This window comes from Hyla sarda, chromosome 11 (genome assembly GCF_029499605.1).
Source record: "Hyla sarda isolate aHylSar1 chromosome 11, aHylSar1.hap1, whole genome shotgun sequence".
NCBI classification, from domain to species: domain Eukaryota; kingdom Metazoa; phylum Chordata; class Amphibia; order Anura; family Hylidae; genus Hyla; species Hyla sarda.
In genome coordinates, this window is record NC_079199.1 from 103,570,871 (window position 1) to 103,595,447 (window position 24,577).

The window sequence follows — 24,577 nt, forward strand, 5'->3', positions numbered from 1 at the left end:
TTTCCGAATTCTCATCTCTGTTATGTACTCTTTGGTCTGTGCGGTGGGATTGCTCGGCAATTTCTTTGTGATGTATCTGATCAGGGCAAAGAAAGTCAATGGTCTCACTGCCATAGACATCTTCATTTTTTGCCTTGCCTTGAGTGACTTCCAGTTTGCTTTTACCCTCCCTTTCTGGGCTGTGGATGCCATCATGGATTTCAGCTGGCCATTTGGACATCCGATGTGTAAAATTATCCTTACTATGACAGTCCTGAACGTGTACTACAATGTTTTCCTATTGACTGCCATGGCAGTAACTAGATATTGGTCGGTGGCCTCAGCGTTGAGTCTCAGGTTTCGAGTGTCCACCTATGCTGCAAAATGGATAAGCTTTGCTCTTTGGTTATTGGCCTTAGTTGCCACCACCCCAACGACCATTTTTGCCAGTACCAACAAAGTCCTAGGTGATGAGCTTTGTCTTCTCAAGTTCCCTGGAAACAAGTGGCTGGCCATCTACCACCTTCAGCGGGTCATCATTGCTTTCATCGTACCGCTGGTGGTCATATCTACTTCTTACATTATGCTTTTGAACTTCTTGAGACAACATAAAGTCAACTCCAACAACCAACACCGGCAAAGCAGGATAACCAATTCCATCCAACTGGTGATCATCGTCTTCTTTATTTGCTGGTTTCCCAACCATGCGGGCATCTTCTGGGGGATCCTAATGAAGTTCGAAGTGGTGCAGTGGAGCGATGCATATTACTACTTCCATACCTATGTCTACCCATTCACCCTTTGCCTTGCTCACAGCAACAGCTGCCTCAATCCTGTTATCTACTGTCTCATGAGAAAGGAATTTCGGAAATCACTTAAAGGTTTGTTCTGGCAGGTAACAAGTGTGGCGGCTTCCTACTTACCTACCAGCAGGGACAAACGAGAGAACCCAGATCAGGAAACTTCAATGCCCTTGTATCGGAAATCCAGCTTTCCTCAAACGGTTAGTAAGGACTATCCTATAGCTTCCCTGTCCACCATAACCTTAGTTCCAGAGGTGACTACAAAAGACCAACACAACGCCGAGCCTAACCAGCAGGAGACCTCCATAGACTAGACCAGGGACCTCCAGACTGCAGGTAAAATAACTATCCAACCACACTTATATTAACAATTCACAAGAAGTATTTGTGTCGGTCACAAAGCAAGGTTGAATGTCTGTTTTGGTGGGAAAAAACGCACGCATGGCGGAATCGTGAACTGTTTAGTATCTAATACTGCGAGACACTACAAAGTGTGTCAGTGCCTCTTGAGCAGTAATTTATATACGTCAGTACTTGCTATTTGCCTAATGATCCAGAGCAGCGTCTTGCACTCAGTCAACAAAGATCCATCATATTTCCCTTGATGTATAATTGGTTGCCGTGGTCTTGGGCAGCTGCTCTGCAAAACCTCATGAAACACGTTGTCCATGCACAGACTTTGCTCGGTTATTGATCTCGAGCCACCGAACGAGAAAACAGTGTTGGAACAAATGGGGGGACGGGGGGGGGGGGGGGGCGGGTTAATAGCGACTCTGTTAGGATGCTGACATCACAAATATTTGTAGACCGTAACGGTGATATCTCATATGCATGGTTCTATAGGAAGGAGACTAATATATAGGACAAAGCTCTTTCGATAACCTCGATGACTTGTTCCTCATGTGCGCCTCGAAAAAAAATAAAAAATTTTGGTGAGTTGTTACAATTGGTCATCGATGGATTAGAGAAAAGCCTTCCTGGTAACAACAGTGTTCATATAGACTTCAGATAATATCTTTCCTTGGGGGGCAAATTAGCTTTTCATTTCATTCTCTTCGTCCTCCGATAACAAGCCTCGTGACGGTCGATATGTTCTTGTGAGTAATTTTCACTGTGTGATCTGCACTTATCGCCTTCTGGAGCTTCTTCATAACAGACGCTGGAGACGTGGTTATTGGACTTTTTTCGGTCTTACAATCTGTGACATGTATTGTACAAAGTGTTTTTGTGGATATTCACTGGAGAAAGGACACAATATAATGCTTTTTTGTTTATTGTAAATGCACTCCATAAGGCTATGTTCATATGCTGCAGTTAAATAGCATTTTTGCATTGTCTTAACCAGTGTTTCTAAGTAGGGAGCCTTCAGTTGTTGCAAAACTACAACTCCCAGCATGCCCGGACAGCCTTTGGCTGTCCGGGCATGCTGGGAGTTGTAGTTTTGCAACAGCTGGAGGCATTCTGGTTGGGAAACACTAGTCTAAAAAATATAAGCCTGTGTTTACATGTTGCTGTTGAATTGCATTTTTGCATTGTCTAAATCAGTGTTTCCTAACCTCGGTGCCTCCAATTCTTGCAAAACTACAACTCGAAGGGAGTTGTAGTTTTGCAAAAGCTGAAGACACCCTTATTGGGCAATAGTTATCTTAAAGGGGTACTCCAGTGGAAAACTTTTTTTTTTTTTTTTTATCAACTGGTGCCAGAAAATTAAACAGATTTGTACATTACTTCTATAAAAAAAAACTTAATCCTTCCAGTACTTATTAGCTGCTGAATACTACAGAGGAAATTCTTTTCTTTGGAACAAAGAGCTCTCTGCTGACATCAAGACCACAGTGCTCTCTGCTGACACCTCTATCCATTTTAAGAACTGTCCAGAGTAGGAGAAAATCCCCATTGAAAACATATGTTGGTCTGGACAGTTCCTAAAAAGGACAGAGGTGTCAGCAGAGAGCACTGTGGTCATGATATCAGCAGAGAGCACTGTGTTCCAAAAAGAAAATAATTTATTAGCTGTAGTATTCAGCAGCTAATAAGTACTGGAAGGAGTAAGATTTTTTAATAGAAGTAATTTACAAATCTGTTTACCTTTCTGGCACCAATTGATTTAAAAAAAAAAAAATAAAAAGAAGAATTTCCACTGTAGTACCCCTTTACCTATAAGCCTATGTGCACACGGTGGAATTCTGGGGGAATATTCCGCTCTGAAATTCAGCTGCAGCAAATTCCCATTGATTTCAAAGGAAGTCTGTTGCACTGTGCACACGGCGGCAAATCTGCTTATGGCGTCACCACAACCACTGAACTGGTTCTAGGTTTCTATGGATTCTGCTCGAAAAATGCATTGCTGCCTATGAATCCAGCACATCTTCGATCAGTCCTAGTGCCGCTGAATCAAGCAAAGTGCGTAACGTCCGCCTGCATTTTTCCAGTCGGACATTCCGCACATTTTTGGCCGTGTGAACATGGCCTTAATAGAATGTTTACCACAGTCTGTATTCTCTGAAGCCATTACCTACCAACCGGGTTGTGTCCTTTGAACGTTTTGGTGGGTAACTGCGTCAGAAAATACAGAGACTATTTTAATAATTCGTTCAGTGTTGCAGGTCTGACTATATATTAGGTAATAAAAAAAAAAAAAAAGCAAATCAACTTCAACGTGTGAACACAGCCTTACTCTTCGCAAGTCTATTCTGTAGCTGCCACACAAATAGTTACGACTTACTTCATCAAATATGTATGGAATTGAAATTATGAGATGACAAATATGTTGCAACACTAGAAAACTTTAAAGCGTACCTGTTACTGAGAAAAATGTAATGTCTTAGGGACATTTTTAATTGGTCAGGGTCTGAGATCGGGGTCTGAGTACTGTGTGCTCCTCTACCTGCTCTGTGTCTATGGATAGCCTTATAGGCTTACATTATGAGTCCATTTAGGTAAGCCTGCACTTCTCCCGGCTTGTAATCTGTCGGGGTCAGAACACTTGAACCCCAATAATTAAAACTTTTGATATCAAAAAGAAAAATTCATGACAGTGCCAATTTAAAGGAAAACGGCCAGCCTGTTCACCCACACTAAACCCAATACACTGGGTTATAGTTCGGGTGAACAGGAGTCCAACGAAGTGTCACTTACTTACATATGTACAGTAGGTCCTGAGATATGTCCCCCAGAAGATCCTATGCTGAATTCAGTGAATCGCGAGCAGGGGGTGGGGTTTTGCCGGCTCAATTTAAATATTAATTGTCTGTGACTCCACTTTACTAGGATGTGGAGTCACAGACAATGGATATGTAAATTGAGGAAGTGAAGCCCCGCCCTCTACACAATTCACTGAATTCAGAGAGGATCTTCTGGGATACATATCTCAGGACCTACTGGACATATTTAAAGGGGTACTCCGGTGAAAAACTTTTTATTTTAAATCAACTGGTGCCAGAAAGTTAAACAGATTTGTAAATTACTTCTATTAAAAAATCTTAATCCTTCCAGTACTTAGCTGCTGAATACTACAGAGGAAATAGTTTTCTTTTTGGAACACAGAGCTCTACTGACATCACAAGCACAGTGCTCTCTGCTGACCTCTCTGTCCATTTTAAGAACTGTCCAGAGTAGGAGAAAATCCCCATAGCAAACATATGCTGCTATGGACAGTTCCTAAAATGGACAGAGATGTAAGCAGAGAGCACTGTGCTCGTGATGTCAGCAGAGAGCTCTGTGTGCCAAAAAGAAAACCATTTCCTCTGTAGTATTCAGCAGCTAATAAGTACTGGAAGGATTAAGATTTTTTAATAGAAGTCATTTACAAATCTGTTTAACTTTCTGGCACCAGTTGATTTAAAAAAAAAAGTTTTCCACGCGAGTACCCCTTTAAGTAAGTGACCCCTTGTTGGACTCTTATTCACCCGCACTATAACCCAGGGTGTTGGGTTTAGTGTGGGTGAACAGGCTGACAGTTTTCCTTTAAGCACCTACCCATGAATTTTCTTTTCAGTAAAATGTTTGGTATTTCGAAGAAAAGATGTCAAAACACTACAATATTTACCTTTGCCATAATAGCAATGCGTATAGAACTGTATAGTCTGACTATGAGTACGTTCCCACTATAGAATTGTTGTGTGCGGAATTTCACTCCGGAATTCTGCTGTGTGAACCTTAACATTTGTATGAATGGGCCTTGGCGGACCCATGTAAACTGCAGAATTTAAAATTGAAATTGGCAGAATTACACGCGGACTGAATTGCCATCAATGGTAATGGCGTAGGTCCCTGCAGTCCTACCAACAGGCTGCCATGAGACATGACAGCCACGCCCCCTCGTGACGTCACGTCATGCCCCCTTCATTCATGTCTATGGGAGGGGGCGTGGCGTTCGCCACGCCCCCTCCCATAGACATGAATGGAGGGGGCGTGGTGTGACATCACGAGGGAGCGTGGCTGTGATGTCACGTCTCGGAGGCAGCGTCCGGCACAGAATGCCAGGGGCTGCACCGAGATCGTAGGGGTCCCAGCGGTGGCACCCTTTCGATCATACATTTTATCCCCTATCCTTTGGATAAGGGGATACAATGTATAAAACCGGAATACCCCTTTAAGGACTTATACAAAATATACACACATTGATACCCGAGTCCCTTGGTTTGTGTTACATTTCATACAAGTATATCACTCTTGTCAGATTGGGCCATCACACCCGCGGTCAGGGTAAGACCTGCTGCCCTACCTTCACCTATTGTGTTTTGAACATTGTTTTTGAGTATTTTTAGCTAAAAATAGGAGTAAAACAGAGAAAAACTATAATGGAAAGATTTGCAGCTTTTCTGTGTTTTTGAACCCACTTCTGGGTTTGGCTAAAAATACCAACCCAGATACTATGTGAGGACCTGGGCTAAGGGTTAAAATGGAGTAAAAATATATTTAATCACAGTATAATTCACGTTATATCTTAAATAGTTGAGAAAGTGCCGTAGTGCTCAGTTTACACAAGGCATAAAAATCACACTCCGTAAAAGGCCAAAAATACACAATGATATCTGCTCAAGTTACGTGCAAATTTTGCTGTGAATTTTAGTGCGGTTTTCACACTTATGCGGCATTTTAGGGCAGACAGGCCAAGCTAGGAATTCTGCACTTTGATGCGGAAATAGCACATTCCACAACCAAAATTTCTACTGAATCTACTGTAAGGGTCACACGTTAGTGCAAACCGAGTGTGTATTCAGACTTAGAGTACGGTTACACCCAATTTATCCGATGTGGATTTCACGCAGTTGAAATTCCGCTTGCTGATTATGTGGCTACCCACTGAAGTCAATGAAGATCTGCTCAGAAATGCATTGCCCTCTCTAGGGACGGTAATGTAGTCCACGCGATCCTAGTGCCGCCGGCTTCATTTCCGACAGAAATTCGGCCCAGAAATTTTGCAGTGTGAACCTATCCTAAGGGTCTATTCACACGGCAGAATTTTCACTTGCGGAACTCCGCTTCAAATTAGAGTCCATAGACTTCTATGGGATTCTGCACATTCACAGCAAATAAGTTAGGCTAGGTTCACACTGCGGAATCTCCAGGCAGAAAATTTCCGCCAGGAGATTCCGAGTGCGGCCAGCCCAGACTGAATCAGTCAGCGATAGGACCGTGCGGACACTGCAGTCTCCAATAGACTGCAATGTGTTCCGCGAGTATTTCCGCCTGAAGAATGAGCAACGCCATTCTTCAGGCGGAAATTTCCAAGTGGATTTTCCGTTCACAAATTCCGAAGTGTGAGTTTGTGAAAGGAAAACCCATTCACTATATTATACATTTTAGTAATCGGAATTTCTTCCTGCAATTTCAAAGTGGAATTGCAGGCAGAAATCCCGTAGTGTGAACCTAGCCTTTGGGTCTATTTACACGGCAGAATTTCCGATGCGGAATTCTGCCTCAGATTAGAGCCCATAGACTTCTATGGGATTCTGCACTCCCATTCACACTTCTGAATATCTCATGGAAGTCTATGGGCTCTAAATTGAGATGGAATTCCCCAAGAGGAAATTCAGAAGTATGAATGGGAGTGCGAAATCCCATAGAAGTCTATGGGCTCTAATTTGAGATGGAATTCCCCAAGAGGAAATTCAGAAGTATGAATGGGAGTGCAGAATCCCATAGAAGTCTATGGGCTCTAATTTGAGATGGAATTCCCCAAGAGGAAATTCAGAAGTATGAATGAGAGTGCGGAATCCCATAGAAGTCTATGGGCTCTGATTTGAGACGGAATTCCCCAAGAGGAAATTCAGAAGTGCGGAGTGCGGAATCCCATAGGTGTGTAGGGGCCTTAAATTGAGGTGGAAATTCTGTTGTATGAATAGACTCTAAGTCTGAATTCCCACTGGGTTTGCAATGTACTTTGGAGGATTTCCCAACAAACAAGGTGAAACCTTTCCGAAAGGACTCCTCTTTGAGAAAACCAAGTTTGGGTAGTTGTCTCAAAGAAGATTAAGTGAGGGGAGCCTCCAATTTAACAAATATTTAAAGGGGTACTCTGTAGGAAAACAAATGTTTTTAAATCACCTGGAGACAGGAAGCTATACAGATCTGTAAATGACTTCTATATAAAAATCCTAACCCTTCCAGTACTTATCAGCTGCTGTATGCTCCAGAGGAAGTTGTGTAGTTCTTTCCAGTCTGACCATAGTGCTCTCTGCTGAAACCTCTGTCCATGTCAGGAACTGTCCAGAATAGGAGCAAATCCCCATAGAAAACGTCTCCTGTTCCGCATAGTTCCTGTCAAGGACAGAGGTGGCATCAGTGGCTGACGCAGGACACCGCTGTGGCCACTAATCGAATGAGTGGGTGTGTGATGTCATTCTGTTTAAATGTTTCTTATCTGCTTCTGGGAAAGCTTGGTGACAGTATGACCATTTACATTCCAGCATGGAAGCTATAAAGGCGGCCATATTTGTTGTCACCCAGCAGAAAACAGATCTGTGAAAAATGCTTGTCCTACGGATCGTGTCTGCCGGCGCTGTCTTTGGCAGAGGCCACGTCGAGCAGGACTTGGCATAATGTGAATAATGTTCTGGAATGTTAACAGATTTTATGGCTATTGTAACAATATGTTACCCTGTAAAAAGGTGAATGACTACATCACGGCCTGAACTCGCTGACAGCGCGGACCTGTGTATAATACTGAGAATGAGGATTTATTATTACCCGTTATATTCTTATTACTCGTCGTGATGTCATTTGTATTGTGCGGTTATTGCTGAGCAGTTTTATATAATGTTACATCTATGAACTGTGAATTTTCTCTATGTATTATAGTGTATGTACAGTATATATGTATGTATAGATATATGATGGCATGTGCCTACTCTTGCCGTAAACACCATAAACTGATGAACATGGAAATGTACGATATCGGAACAAGGAAGAGAAACAACAGTGAATAAAAAGACATAAATCTAATACAATGTCTGTGTGTGTTATATGAAGACATTTTCATATGTGGAGCTGGATACATATAATGATATATATATATTACAGTAGTGACATCACCGCTCTATACCTATAATTATATATATTACAGTAGTGACATCACCGCTCTATACATATAATGATATATATATTACAGTAGTGACATCACCGCTCTATACATATAATGATATATATATTACAGTAGTGACATCACCGCTCTATACATATAATGATATATATATATTACAGTAGTGACATCACCGCTCTATACATATAATGATATATATATATTACAGTAGTGACATCATCGCTCTATACATATAATGATATATATATATTACAGTAGTGACATCACCGCTCTATACCTATAATTATATATATTACAGTAGTGACATCACCGCTCTATACATATAATGATATATATATATATATTACAGTAGTGACATCACCGCTCTATACATTTAATGATATATATATATATTACAGTAGTGACATCACCGCTCTATACATATAATGATATATATATATTACAGTAGTGACATCACCGCTCTATACATTTAATGATATATATATTACAGTAGTGACATCACCGCTCTATACATATAATGATATATATATATTACAGTAGTGACATCACCGCTCTATACCTATAATTATATATATTACAGTAGTGACATCACCGCTCTATACATATAATGATATATATATATTACAGTAGTGACATCACCGCTCTATACATATAATGATATATATATATATATATTACAGTAGTGACATCACCGCTCTATACATATAATGATATATATATATTACAGTAGTGACATCACCGCTCTATACATATAATGATATATATATATTACAGTAGTGACATCACCGCTCTATACATATAATGATATATATATATTACAGTAGTGACATCACCGCTCTATACATATAATGATATATATATATTACAGTAGTGACATCACCGCTCTATACATATAATGATATATATATTACAGTAGTGACATCATCGCTCTATACATATAATGATATATATATTACAGTAGTGACATCACCGCTCTATACATATAATATATATATTACAGTAGTGACATCACCGCTCTATACATATAATGATATATATATATTACAGTAGTGACATCACCGCTCTATACATATAATGATATATAGATTACAGTAGTGACATCACCGCTCTATACATATAATGATATATATATATATATATTACAGTAGTGACATCACCACTCTATACATATAATGATATATATTACAGTAGTGACATCACCGCTCTATACATATAATGATATATATATATATTACAGTAGTGACAGTGACATTACCGCTCTATACATATAATGATATATATATATATTACAGTAGTGACATCACCGCTCTATACATATAATGATATATATATATTACAGTAGTGACATCACCGCTCTATACATATAATGATATATATATATATTACAGTTGTGACATCATCGCTCTATACATATAATGATATATATATATTACAGTAGTGACATCACCGCTCTATACATATAATGATATATATATTACAGTAGTGACATCACCGCTCTATACATATAATGATATATATATATTACAGTAGTGACATCCCCGCTCTATACATATAATGATATATATATTACAGTAGTGACATCACCGCTCTATACATATAATATATATATATTACAGTAGTGACATCACCGCTCTATACATATAATGATATATATATATTACAGTAGTGACATCACCGCTCTATACATATAATGATATATATATATTACAGTAGTGACATCACCGCTCTATACATATAATGATATATATATATATTACAGTAGTGACATCACCGCTCTATACATATAATGATATATATATATATTACAGTAGTGACATCACCGCTCTATACATATAATGATATATATATATTACAGTAGTGACATCACCGCTCTATACATATAATGATATATATATTACAGTAGTGACATCACCGCTCTATACATATAATGATATATATATATTACAGTAGTGACATCACCGCTCTATACATATAATGATATATATATATTACAGTAGTGACATCACCGCTCTATACATATAATGATATATATATATATTACAGTAGTGACATCACCGCTCTATACATATAATATATATATTACAGTAGTGACATCACCGCTCTATACATATAATGATATATATATATATTACAGTAGTGACATCACCGCTCTATACATATAATATATATATATTACAGTAGTGACATCACCGCTCTATACATATAATGATATATATATATTACAGTAGTGACATCACCGCTCTATACATATAATGATATATATATATATTACAGTAGTGACATCACCGCTCTATACATATAATGATATATATATTACAGTAGTGACATCACCGCTCTATACATATAATGATATATATATATATATTACAGTAGTGACATCACCGCTCTATACATATAATATATATATTACAGTAGTGACATCACCGCTCTATACATATAATGATATATATATATTACAGTAGTGACATCACCGCTCTATACATATGATATATATATAATACAGTAGTGACATCAACGCTCTATACATATAATGATATATATATTACAGTAGTGACATCACCGCTCTATACATATAATGATATATATATTACAGTAGTGACATCACCGCTCTATACATATGATATATATATATTACAGTAGTGACATCACCGCTCTATACATATAATGATATATATATTACAGTAGTGACATCACTGCTCTATACATATAATGATATATATATATATTACAGTAGTGACATCACCGCTCTATACATATAATGATATATATATTACAGTAGTGACATCACTGCTCTATACATATAATGATATATATATATTACAGTAGTGACATCACCGCTCTATACATATAATATATATATTACAGTAGTGACATCACTCGTTTGCTGATGGTCTGCTCTGAAGCATAATTTCGTGTATTAACCATCTATTGTCCAGACACGGACCAGAACAGCTGAATCCAGATGAAGAACAGATAGACGGAAGGAGGTTATGAGCTGGGTGTGTGATAATGGAGTTACGTGTATACAGTATATACAGGCCGGGTCCATTCAGAGCAACAGTCCCCGCCATATGACAATAATGAATGGGAGACGTAAAGGCGCAAGATGGAAAACAACAGCTACAGAAGTGTACTATGCAACTGTGTCTCAAGCTATTGCAAAACTACAACTCCCAGCATGCCCGGACAGCCTCTGGCTGTCCGGGCATGCTGGGAGTTGTAGTTTTACAACAGCTTGAGACCACCTATAGCCACTGCCAAACACCCGCATCACGTCTCTACTAGATAAGATATTTCCCATATCTATATGAACATCTGCCTTTTAATTCTATGATCGTCCCGAGCCCCGGCTACTGGGAAGTGATCTCGTTCCCACACTCCAGCCTTAAAGGTCTGTGACACCGACGCTACAAAAGAATCTGGCACGACCCGCCGAAATACGGAGCTGGCCAGAAACTCGGTGCAGGAATCTCCCTCAATGTGTAACTTTCTACTAATACACAGTGAGACTACGGAAGTCAGTGACCAAGAAACATTAAAGAATATCACAGGGTAAGACCCATTCACTGGGATTAGGATGTCCAGATACCATTTTATTTAAGATAGAGTAAGAGCACCGAGACTTTTTTTTTTAAGTACACTCCGATACCAATTACCCAAACATCAAGTCATGTGATAGCAGAGGTGGCTCTAGACACAATGAAGCCATAGGCAAAAGTCTAACATGAGACCCTCACTGACACACATCCTTAAAGTATTCCAGGAAAAAAACTTTTTATATCAACTGGCTCCAGAAAGTTAAACAGATTTGTAAATGACTTCTATTAAAAAAAAAATCTTAATCCTTCCAATAATTATCAGCTGCCGAAGTTGAGTTGTTGTTTTCTGTCTTATAACAGTGCTCTCTGCTGACATCTCTGCTTGTCTCAGGAACTGCACAGAGTAGAAGAGGTTTGCTATGGGGATTTGCTTCTAAACTGGGCTGTTCCCGAGACAGGTGTCATCAGAGAGCACTTAGACAGAAAAGAACAACTCAACTTCTGCAGCTCATAAGTACTGAAAGGATTAAGATTTTTAATAGAAGTAATTTACAAATCTATAAAGAAAAAAGGTGGTACCAAAAGCCTCTGGACTAATACCATAAATGGTACCCCCTTTTTTCTTTATAAATTACTTTATATCTGTATTTTATGGTGTAAATACTTTCCATACAGCCTCAACTAATTTATTTTGTGAGCTGCACATATCCCAATTTTTTCTAATTTACAAATCTGTTTAACTTTCTGGAGCCAGTTAATATATATAAAAAAAGTTTTTTCCTGGATAACCCCTTTAAAGGGGTACTCCGCCCCTGGCATCTTATCCCCTATCCAAAGGATAGGGGATAAGATGTTAGATCGCCGCGGTACCGCTGCTGGGGACCCCCGGGGATCGCCGCTGCGGCACCCCGCTATCATTACTGCGCAGAGCGAGTTCGCTCTGTGCGTAATGACGGGCGATACAAGGGGCCGGAGCAGCGTGATGTCATGGCTCCGCCCCTCATGACATCACGGCCCGTCCCCTTAATGGAAGTCTATGCCAGGGGGCGTGACGACCATCCAAGCCCCCTTCCCATAGACTTGTATTGACGGGGGCGGGACGAGACGTCACGAGGGGCGGAGCCGTGACGTAACGATGCTCCGGCCCCTGTATTGCCCGTCATTACGTGCAGAGTGATCTCGCTCTGCGCAGTAATGATAGCGGGGTGCTGTAGCAGCGATCCCCGGAGTCCCCAGCAGCGGGACCGCGGCGATCTAACATCTTATCCCCTATCCTTTGGATAGGGGATAACATGTCTAGGGGCGGAGTACCCCTTTAAGATATGAGCCAGGTAGTTAGTGAATACCTCCTATTAGGTAGAAATCCCCAGTAGTTAGGAAGGAAATCCCCCCCTATTAGGTTGAAGCCCCCAGTAGTTGGTTAGGGAATCCCCCCCCCCCCCCTTTTTATGGTGTGCAGGTATTAGGCTGGATATGGGGGGAGCTGAAATATTTATTTACTAGTATCGGTAGAGGGACATCTCTAAGGAAAACGGTCACCAGTGTCACCGCACCAACCTGTTGGTACAGGCAGGTAGTGCGGGGGACACGATAATCATACTTACCTGTCCCAGATCTACGGTCTTATTCTCTTCCTCATTCGGGCAATAGGCTTTGGGCCCAGCCGGAGTTTCCTGACGTCACGCTGCTTCTTCTCTGCTGGGAGCAGGCTTCGGGAAACAGCAGCGGTGACGACAGGAAGCTCCGCCCATGCCCCAAGCCTTCTCCCAAAGAAGAAGATTACGGGAGAACGGGACCACGGATCGCGGACAGGTAAGTATGGTTATCATCTGTGCCTGTACCAACAGGTTAGTGCAGGGACACTGATGACAGATTTCCTATAATGGACTGAACATTATCTACTAGTGTCTGCGTTCGGTCCATTTCCTAAGTACAGCAAACCCCCATTTTCACAAAATAAAATATGTTCAGGAAAATAGGCTAAATGGACGACGTACGGTTCATTAAAGGGGTACTCCGTTGAAAACCTTTTTTCTTTTAAATCAACTGGTGGCAGAAAGTTAAACATATTTGTAAATTACTTCTATTAAAAAATCTTAATCCTTCCAGTACTTATTAGCTGCTGAATGCTACAGAGGAAATTCCTTTCTTTTTGGAACACTGATGACATCACGAGCACAGTGCTCTCTGCTGACATCTCTGTCCATTTTAGCAACCGTGCATAGCAGATGTATGCTAAGGGCAGCATTGTGGCTCAGTGGTTAGCACTGCTGCCTTGCAGTGCTGGGGACTTGGGTTCAAATCCCACTAAGGACAACAATAAATAAAGAGTTATTATTATTATAACAACGTCAGCAGAGAGAACTGTGCTCGTGATGTCATCAGAGAGCATTCCAAAAAGAAAAGAATTTCCTCTGTAGTATTCAGCAGCTAATAAGTGCAGGAAGGATTAAGATTTTTTAATAGAAGTAATTTACAAATATGTTTAACTTTCTGCCACCAGTTGATTTAAAAGAAAAATACTCCTTTAAAGTGAGTGGTCCATCCAAGTGTATTCTGTAATGTACGTTGGCATACTGTTTTGCCGTAGATGCAACGCAAAGCCTGAATGCAGTGTGAACACGGTCTTAGGGTGAATGCACACTACGTTTCTTAAGATACGGGACCGTATATGGCTGGGGAGAGGGGGGCGGAGAGTCGGGGGCTGGGCAACTGCACGCTGCCGTATGCGGTCCCATATCTAATGTCTTTCAATGAGCGACCGGAGTGAAACGCTGCCTCCGGTCGGTTCCATTTTGGCCCGACTACGGTTTCCCGACCGGACCTAAAAACGCTGTTGACTACGTTTGTAGGTCCGGTCGGGAAACCGTATACGGGCCAAAACGGAGCCGACCGGAGGCAGCGTTTTACTCCGGTCGCTCATTGAAAGACATTAGATATGGGACCGCATACGGCAGCGTGCGGTTGCCCCGCCCCCCTCTCCCCAGCTGTATATGGTCCCGTATCTTAAGAAACGTAGTGTGCATGCACCCTTAGATATAACATCTTAGGCCAATGTTTTCCAACCAGGGTGCCTCCAGCTGTTGCAAAACTACAACTCCCAGCATGCTCGGACAGCCTTCGGCTGTCCGGGCATGCTGGGAATTGTAGTTTTGCAACAGCTGGAGGCACCCTGGTTGGGAAACACTGTCTTAGGTTACGTTCACATCTGCGTTGGAGTTCTTTTCAAGGGACCTCTGCTGCAGGATCCGTTCAATTAGCGGGACCTGAGCGGACAAACAGAATATTGCGCACAGTAATATATTTGTCCACTCAAAGCCGCCAGAAGAAAACAACCGGACCCTATTGAAGTCCAACAAGTCGGCGCCGGAGCTCCCTAAACAGAGCTCAGACACAGATGTGAACCTTAGCAGTACGGTGTCTGTGAAGATTTATTTTATAATGAAGTTGAATAAGATTATACTGTGTAGTGCTGTTTTGTGGGACTGTATTTACGTATCACAACTTCTCCTTATTGCGTATAATCTAATGGTATTTCTAGTAACCATGTGGAGCCGAGGACACATTTTATAGATAATACGATTACCTGAAGGCAGATGTGACTTTATCTGACATTAGGAGAACATGCTCAAGGAAGTCCTACTCCTAATAAATACATTCGGAAGAAAAGCCCCGGCCGTCTGCAGGTTTTCTAAGAATTCTGCGCTCATGTTAGTCCAGGGGCCATAGGATTCCACTTCTTCTTGGTACTGAAGGGGTTAGGAAGGCAGCAATAATGGGCACTTATGGAGTCAGAGGTCTTCTTCATAGCAGAATGAAATGACCCATTTTATTACATAAAAGCAAATGCTAATGATAGACATCGGTGAGGACATCAGGAACAAATAATAATATCATGAAAGAACATGGATGATGCGGGGCCGACGGCCGCCATGGACAAAGGTCACAAATACTGGAGGACTCATCAATTTGCTTCCTTGTATTAGAGAAGCTTTCCAGGAATCATTTATTTTTACTTGATTCATTTGTACCTATTCAGTGCAGTATAGGCTATCAGTAGAGAATAATGTACAGGTTCTTGTGTATGACTTGTGCTTACCTGTTGCTGGAGGTCACCCGGGTGAACCGATTATGGACACATAAGTGGGTTGGGGTCAGTTCACGCCATATGCAGTTTTGATGCGTTAAGTGTGTTTAAAGTGTGTTTTTAAGAGAAATATTGTCATAAGGCAAAAGTGATTTGACTTATAATCACAATTGAGGCGTTTTATGAAGATCTGAAGTCTTTAGGCTGTGTTCAAGTGTTGAATTTTTTTAAGCATTTTTCACACATTTTATGGCTGTTTTTGCTGTCATTTTCAAGGAATTCCCCCGGCTTATACCATTGATGGACAATGCATCGTGAAAACAGTTTATAGAGGTTAATCATGTTTTAGTATTCTATTATTGTTATTTTTTATTTTTTTTAAAAGGCCCCGACTGCTTTAAAATATTTATGTACGAGGTATGTTTGCACTTCCGTGGAATCCGCGGTGGTGCCGGAGGTAGGGTCAAGTAACTAGTACTAAAGATGGTACCCAGCACTCACCAATCTTGCAAAGTGAAAATTTGTTAAAGGGGAACTCGGGTGGAAAACTTTTTTTTTTTTTTTTTAATCAACTGGTGCCAGAAAGTTAAACAGATTTGTAAATTACTTCTATTAAAAAAATCTTAATCCTCCAAGTACTTATTAGCTGCTGAATACTACAGAGGAAATTCTTTTCTTTTTGGAACACAGAGCTCTCTGCTGACATCATGACCACGGTGCTCTCTGCTGACATCTCTGTCCATTTTTAAGAACTGTCCAGAGTAGGAGAAAATCCCCATAGCAAACATATGCTGCTCTGGACATTCCCTAAAATGGACAGAGGTGTCAGCAGAGAGCACTGTGCTCGTTTTTGTGTTCCAAAAAGAAAAGAATTTCCTCTGTAGTATTCAGCAGCTAATAAGTACTGGAAGGATTAAGATTTTTTAATAGAAGTTATTTACAAATCTGTTTAACTTTCTGGCACCAGTTGATTTAAAAAATAAAATTTTTCCACAGGAGTACCCCTTTAAGCCATAACATGGTACAAGAGGGACATGTTTCGGCGTAGGAGCCTTCCTCAGCTGTCTGCCTAGGCAGACAGCTGAGGAAGGCTCTTACGCCGAAATGCGTCCCTCTTGTACCATGCATGTTATGGCTCAATAAATCTTCACTTTGCAAGATTGGTGAGTGCTGGGTACCATCTTTGTTACTGCTTTAAAATACTATACTAGCAGTTACTCACCTTATCCTGCGCTGATCCCCTGTTCAGGCTCCTGTCGCTTCCTTAGTAGAAGCTTTTGTCACGTGCCCGCGGCAGCTTGGCGGTTACAGGCCATGCACCAGGCATCACCGGTCATGATGCCTGAAGTACGGCCCATGACACCACTGATAAGCTGCGTCGGTTCTGCGACGACCGCTCCAACATTAAGGTGGGGGTGCCGACTGGAGCCTGAACAGGGCATCAACGTAAGATTGGAAAGGGGAGTTACTGCTGGTTTATTATTTTAAAACATTTGGGGCTCCTGTTAAAAAAAATAAAAATACAAAAAATGGATAACCACTTTTTTTTATGGGAAATAACAGGAAGGTTTTTTTTAGGGATCTGTGGTATTTGTTTCAAAATAGACCAGGTGACACTCTTATCTCCACCAAAAACCTAGGGATCCATAAACGAATTCATTTTAACAAAACAAACCGGTGAAGTTAGAAAACAAAGGGCCCTTATCTGTTCCACAGAGGCCAGATGTAGAGATACGGACAGTGTGTGACGGTAAATATGTGAACAATTCTCATCGCCACATTCTCCACGGTCGTCCTTCAGGTCTCAAACCTTCATCCTGGTATTTAGAGACACGACGCTGATATACAGATCCCCTCAGATGGAGCCGCCATGTGACAAGTGATTTACTGGCGGTGGCTGGGTACGTGGACTTTCTTACCTGCAGCAGCATCTGATAACTCCAACCCTGGGAAATATCCCTGAAAAACACCATAAAAAATAACCAGTTTAATTTTTTTGAATTTGTTTTCACCCCTTGAGGATGCAACATTTTTTATTCTCGTATTTTCCTCCTCCCATTCTTACCTAATGTGTGTATCCGCAGCGATGTTCCGCCTCGGCGGGTGATAGGCTGAGCCCACTGTCATGTAAGAAGCCGGCTTCTTACATGACAGTGGGCTCAGCCTATCACCCGCCGAGGCGGAACATCGTTGCCGCCGGTGATAGGCTGACGGCTGTCCGACGTTCTCGTCCCCAGGAAACAAGTGAGGCCGGTACCGGACCAACGGGAGGTGAGTTAAAGTTTACTTTGTTTATTTTTTGCAGCCCGGGCATAGGGATACCGCACAGTATAGAGCAGTGGTCTCCAGCCTGCGGACCTTCAGATGTTGCAAAACTACAACTCCCAGCATGCCCGGACAGCCTTTGGCTGTCCGGGCATGCTGGGAGTTGTAGTTTTGCAACAGCTGGAGGCATTCTGGTTGGGAAACACTAGTCTAAAATATAAGCCTGTGTTCACATGTTGCTGTTGAATTGCATTTTTGCATTGTCTAAACCAGTGTTTCCTAACCTCGGTGCCTCCAATTGTTGCAAAACTACAACTCGAAGGGAGTTGTAGTTTTGCAAAAGCTGAAGACACCCTTATTGGGCAATAGTTATCTTAAAGGGGTACTCCAGTGGAAAACTTTTTTTTTTTTTATCAACTGGTGCCAGAAAATTAAACAGATTTGTACATTACTTCTATAAAAAAAAACTTAATCCTTCCAGTACTTATTAGCTGCTGAATACTACAGAGGAAATTATTTTCTTTGGAACAAAGAGCTCTCTGCTGACATCAAGACCACAGTGCTCTCTGCTGACACCTCTATCCATTTTAAGAACTGTCCAGAGTAGGAGAAAATTCCCATTGAAAATATGTGTTGGTCTGGACAGTTCCTAAAAAGGACAGAGGTGTCAGCAGAGAGCACTGTGGTCATGATATCAGCAGAGAGCACTGTGTTCAAAAAATAAAATAATTTATTAGCTGTAGTATTCAGCAGCTGATAAGTACTGGAAGGAGTAAGATTTTTTAATAGAAGTAATTTACAAATCTGTTTACCTTTCTGGCACCAATTGGTATAGAGTGTCAGCGCTGGCGGCCGCAACAAACAGGACGGGGAGGGCAGCGCATGCGGGTGACATGTGAGTAGTACCCTGATGGGGACAGCGCTGGGCTAATAATTAATTGGGAGGGGGGGGGGGCAGAACAGCGCTCGCAGGTCACATAGGATTAGTTCCCTGATGTGGAGACAGCGCAGCGCTGGGCTGATAATTCATTCCCAAGGGGGAGGGGGCCAAACCGTTATTGCGGTATGGGTTAAAATTCATATCGTGCAGCACAAAAATTTCAGTATTCGGTATGAACCGGTATATACCGCCCAGCCCTAGCCATAACGCTATAAATTTCCCCTCTACAGACCCATATGGGGGCTCATTTTTTGTGTCACCAATCGTACTTTGTGATGACATCACAGTTTTTTACCATAAAAAGTACATAGAAATGAAAAAATTATTTGTGAGGCAAAGTTGAAAAAAAACAAAAACAATGCCATTTTGCAACTTTTGGGGGCTGATATGCAGTGCACTTTATGGTAAAAAAAAATGACATCTCATCTTTATTCTGTAGGTCCATACAATTACAATGACACCCAATATATACAGATTTAGTTTTATTTTACTACTTTTAAACAATTATAATTTTTGTACGATCATAAATATGTTTAAATTTGTCCTGTTCTGACCCCTATAACTCTTTTATTTTTCTGTATATGGGGCTCATGTTTTTGCGTTGTGATCTGTAGTTTTTGCGTTGTGATCGGTACCATTTTTGCTTTGATGGGACTTTTCATCGCTTACTAATTTTTTTCTGGTATATGACCAAAAATACACAATTCTATACTTTGGTATTTATTCAAGTTTACTTCATTGACCGTTCGGTTTACTTAAGGTTATATTTTAATAGCATTTACGCACGCGGCGATACAACACATGTTTATGTTTATTTTTTTTAACATTATTTTATTTTGAAAAATGGGTAAAAGGGGGTGATCAATCTTTTATTAGGGGAGGGGGCTTATTCAAATTTTTTTTCACCCTTATTACTATTTTTTAGTCCCCATAGGAGACTAATACATGGAATTTTCTGACTGCATACACTGAACAATGCGGATTCATAGCACAGCACTGATCAGTGTTATCGGTGCTCCATTACTACAGCCTGCCACGGCTATTTGCAGCAAATGAGCGCCAATCAGACGGCAGGGAAGCAGGTAAGAGATTTCTCTCCATACAAACAGCTGATCCGGACCCCGCGATTTTGGTGCTCGTGTCCTGATAAGCTACTCTAAGCTGCCGGCATGTGTTTTCCCGGACTTTAAGACACCGCAATCAACTTTGAGTGTTAAAGGGGTACTCCGTTGCTCAGCGCCGGGTGCTTGTGACGTCATAGCCCCGCCCTCTCAATGCAAGTCTATGGGAATGGGAAGGGCGGGGCATGACATCATGAGGGGCAGGACTATGACGTCACGAGCACCCGGCGCTGAGCAGAGGAGTATCCCTTTAGTTGATAGACTTGCATTGAGGGGGTGGGGCATGTCATCATGAGGGGGCGGGGCTCGAAGTCACGAGCTCCCGATGCCGGTGTGAGGTGGTTTTTTGCGCCCCCGTAGATCCATGCGTCCGCTCCTCCCCCAGCTCTCCGAACATTTCCGAAGCTAGAACTGGGGGATGGCAGAGCAAGGGAAGGGAGGAGGTTCACGCCCCCTCCCTCATCTCTCTGAGCTCGGCTGGACGCAGATCTCTACGGCCTGCCCCCTCCCTGAGGACATAGCTCCACGGCAGGTCCCTCCCTCATCTCCCCTCCCTGAGGACGTAGAGCAGTGCTCCCAATGAGCTCTATGTGTAAAGGGGGACATACTGCACGGGCTAAATGTCCCCCTTTACACATAGAGCTCAGTATGTCCCCCTTTAGCGTCTACAGTAGGTCCCCCTTTACACATAGAGCTCAGTATGTCCCCCTTTAGCGTGTACAGTAGGTCCCCCTTTACACATAGAGCTCAGTATGTCCCCCTTTAGCTTGTGCAGTCTTTAGCCCGTACAGTATGTCCTCCTTTGTCCCCCTTTAGCCCGTGCAGTATGTCCCCCTTTGAGGGGACCTGCTGTGGAGATCTGCTGGGGGAGATGAGGGAGGGGAGCTGCCGTGGAGATTTACGTCCTCAGCTCGGGGAGATGAGGGAGGGGCCTGCCGTGGAGATCTATGTCCTCAGGGAGGGGGCGGGCCGTAGAGATCTGCGTCCAGCCGAGCTCAGAGAGGGGAGATGAGGGAGGGGGCGTGAACTTTCTCCTTCCCTTGCTCTGCCCTCCCCCAGTTTTAGCTTCGGAAATGTTCGGAGAGCTGGGGGAGGAGCGGACGCATGGATCTACGGGGGCGCAAAAAACCACCTCATACCGGCACCGGGAGCTCGTGACTTCGAGCCGCGCCCCCTCATGATGACATGCCCCACCCCCTCAATGCAAGTCTATCAACTAAAGGGATACTCCTCTGCTCAGCGCCGGGTGCTCGTGACGTCATAGTCCTGCCCCTCATGTCGGGGGCGCAAAAAACCACCTCACACCGGCTCTAAGCATTCGGAACATTTTGTTCCAAACGCTGACCGGAGTACCCCTTTAATGCCAGACATTGGGTGATAGGCAATGTCCAGCATTAGTCATGGGTCCAGGCCGCTAATAGCATCTGGGACCCACAGGGTAAGAAGTGCGCTTAGCTCCTGATTGTGCTTCACAGAACGGGAGCAGGCACAGGACATACATTTACTCCCTGCGTCCTGCGGTGTAAACGGTTAGCAGTCTAGAGAACAGGTGGGTTGTCTTCTATTGGGTTTTTTGTTATTGTTCTTTATGTCGTTTTTATAAACAAGAAAAGAATGCTTATTAAAAAAAAAACGTTAAAAAACACTAAATCACCAGAATAGAAAGGGGTGCAGCCACAAGATTGACAGCTTGAATACCTCCGGGATGGAGATGTGTTTACACATATTTATACGCTTACTGCAGCCATAACCTGCTTTAACTCAGCAATAAAAATGGCGTTTATGTCTGTATAGGGCCGCACCTCAAGGACAGGGGTAGAGGTGACCTGAGACCAGAACATCCAGTAATACAGAGATTTTCAGTACAGGACCGACCGCACATGAGATCTCCAAAAAACAGCTAAATATCACAGTGTAGAATGATCCACTACTCTGATGGGTCCCGAATATATATTAATTTATCCTATTTATGCAACTCAAGTCACACCTGTAAATTCTTATGTAAATTAGATTTTACATTAAATGAAAATAAACAAATCACCAGGTCCAGATGGAATTCACCCCCGCATTCTATGGGAGTTAAAGGGGTACTCCGCTGCTCAGTGTTTGGTACAAACTGTTCCGAACGCTGGAGCCGTGAGCTCGTTATGTCATAACCCTGCTTGTTATGTCATAACCCTACCCTTATGATGTCACGCCCACCCCCTCAATGCAAGTCTATGGGAGGGGGCGTGACGGCCGTCACGCCCCCTCCCATAGACTTGCATTGAGGGAGCGCTGCGTGACATCATGAGGGGGCACGGCTATGACTTAACGAGCTCCCGGTGCCAGGCTCCAGCGTTTGTTCCAAACGCTGAGCAGTAGAGTACCCCTTTAAGTAAAGTAATAGACAGACCCCTATTTCTAATATTCAGGGACTCTATAGTGACAGGGACTGTTCCCCAGGATTGGTGCATTGCAAGTGTCATGCCAATATTCAAAAAGGGGCCAAAAAGTGACCCCAGGAATTATAGACCTGTCGGCGTAACCTCCATTGCATGTGAATTGTTTTCTAAGAGTTTTCTAAGAAGCTATTTTGGAGTATGCACCGGCCGCGAGCGCATTGTTCACTTGTCCCCGGCTGCCGGCGCGGCTGGGATTCGCATCGCGGGACGCGCCCGCATGCGAATCCCAGCCCGTCACTCACCTCTCTCCCCTGCTGCCTCCGCTGTGTCTCAGCTCCGGTGCGCATCCCTGTCCCTATGGGCGCGCGCCGGAGCTCAAAAATTTAGAGCCAGCACGCCTATAATTATTGTGTACACCGGACACCATTCTATAAGTCCATGCACCTCCCACACTTCCCTGCCGGATCTTCAGTGCCCCTAGCCTGAGATTAAAGGAGAACTCCGGAATAGGAAAATCATCATCCATACTGCCGGCAGTAAAAAAATATACAGGTACATACCTTCCTTCGCTCCCTCGGTGCCTCCGGTAACCGGCTCCGGCCTCCGCCACGATCCTCTTCCTGGTTGCCGGTGGTCGACGAGTCATTCTGCACCGGCCGCGAAGTCCCGACTCGGCCGTCGATAGGCTGAGCGGCAGTGTGAGAACGCTTCAAGACACACAATTCTTCACTACACCAGCACCTGCTGCCGGGGCCGAAAACATCACACTGCCGCTCAGCCTATCGCCGGCCGAGTCGGGACTTCGCTGCGGCTGGTGATTGGATGAGTGCAGTATGACTCGCCGACCACCAGCAATCAGGAAGAGGATCGCGGCGGAGGCCGGAGCCGGTTACCGGAGGCACCGGGGGAGCGAAGGAAGGGATGTACCTGTTTATTTTTTTACTGCCGGCAGTATGGACAATAATTTTCCTATTCCGGAGTTCTCCTTTAAGCGACCCTTTTAGCCTGTTAGCCTTACCCGTGTATCCAGACCTTCCGCTACGTTATTAGACTCCGCACCTTTGCCGCCTGCCTTGACCTTCTGCTACGTTTGACTACGCTACTGACTTATCCTTCGGTACCTCGCCTTGCCCAGCTACCTGTGTGGTTGAGTCGTGTCGGGGGTAGCGACCTGGGTGTCGCCTGCCGCAGCAAGCCCATCCTGCCTGGTGAAGACCAGCGCTAAGACGGGCACCTTAGACTCCGCTCCCCGATATGGTCCGAGTTAGAGCAGGGCGGTATGACCAAAAATGTGTATCACGGTATTTTCGAAACTTATGGCGGTTCCACGGTATATAACGGTATTTCTTTCACCCCCCCCCCCAAATCATGTGACCCGCGAGCGCTATTCTGCTCCCCCCCCACCAAATCATGTTACCCGCCAGCACTGTTCTGCTCTCCCCCCAATTAATTATCAGCCCAGCGGGGTACTACTCACATATGTCAATCACTGCCCTCCTCCTCTTTGTTGCGGGCCGACACCGGCGCTGGAACTCTATACTCTACGCCAGTGGTCTCCAACCTGCAGACCTCCAGATGTTGCAAAACTACAACTCCCAGCATGCCCGGACAGCCAACTCTGTCCGGGCATGCTGGGAGTTGTAGTTTTGCAACAGCTGGAGGTCCGCAGGTTTGAGACCACTGCTGTACGTTGTATTCCTATAGATAAAGAAAATGAACTTTAACTTCTTACATGACAGTGAGCTCAGCCTATCACTGGCCGGGGCGGGACATTGCTGCGGCCGGTGATAGGCTGACGGCTGTCCGACGTTCCCGTCCCCAGCGTAAGGCCGACGTAGGTAAGTTAAAGTTCATTTTCTTTATCTTTTGCAGGGATACAGCGTACAGCAGTGGTCTCCAACCTGCGGACCTCC

The 24,577-nt window shown here is 43.1% G+C and overlaps 1 protein-coding gene across 5 annotated transcripts in view; it reads right to left on the minus strand.

Moving 5' to 3' along the window:
* The window catches only part of ANKRD35 (ankyrin repeat domain 35), a 133,698-nt gene that overhangs the window by 100,661 nt on the left and 8,460 nt on the right, over nt 1-24,577 (minus strand). For all 5 annotated transcript variants that reach the window (XM_056545882.1, XM_056545880.1, XM_056545885.1 and 2 more), the window contains exon 3: nt 17,874-17,913. Coding sequence is in view for 3 of the 5 variants with exons in the window: in XM_056545885.1 (XP_056401860.1) it covers nt 17,874-17,885 (12 nt within the window). In the remaining 2 variants the exon portion in view is untranslated. The remainder of the gene's footprint in view (nt 1-17,873; nt 17,914-24,577) is intronic.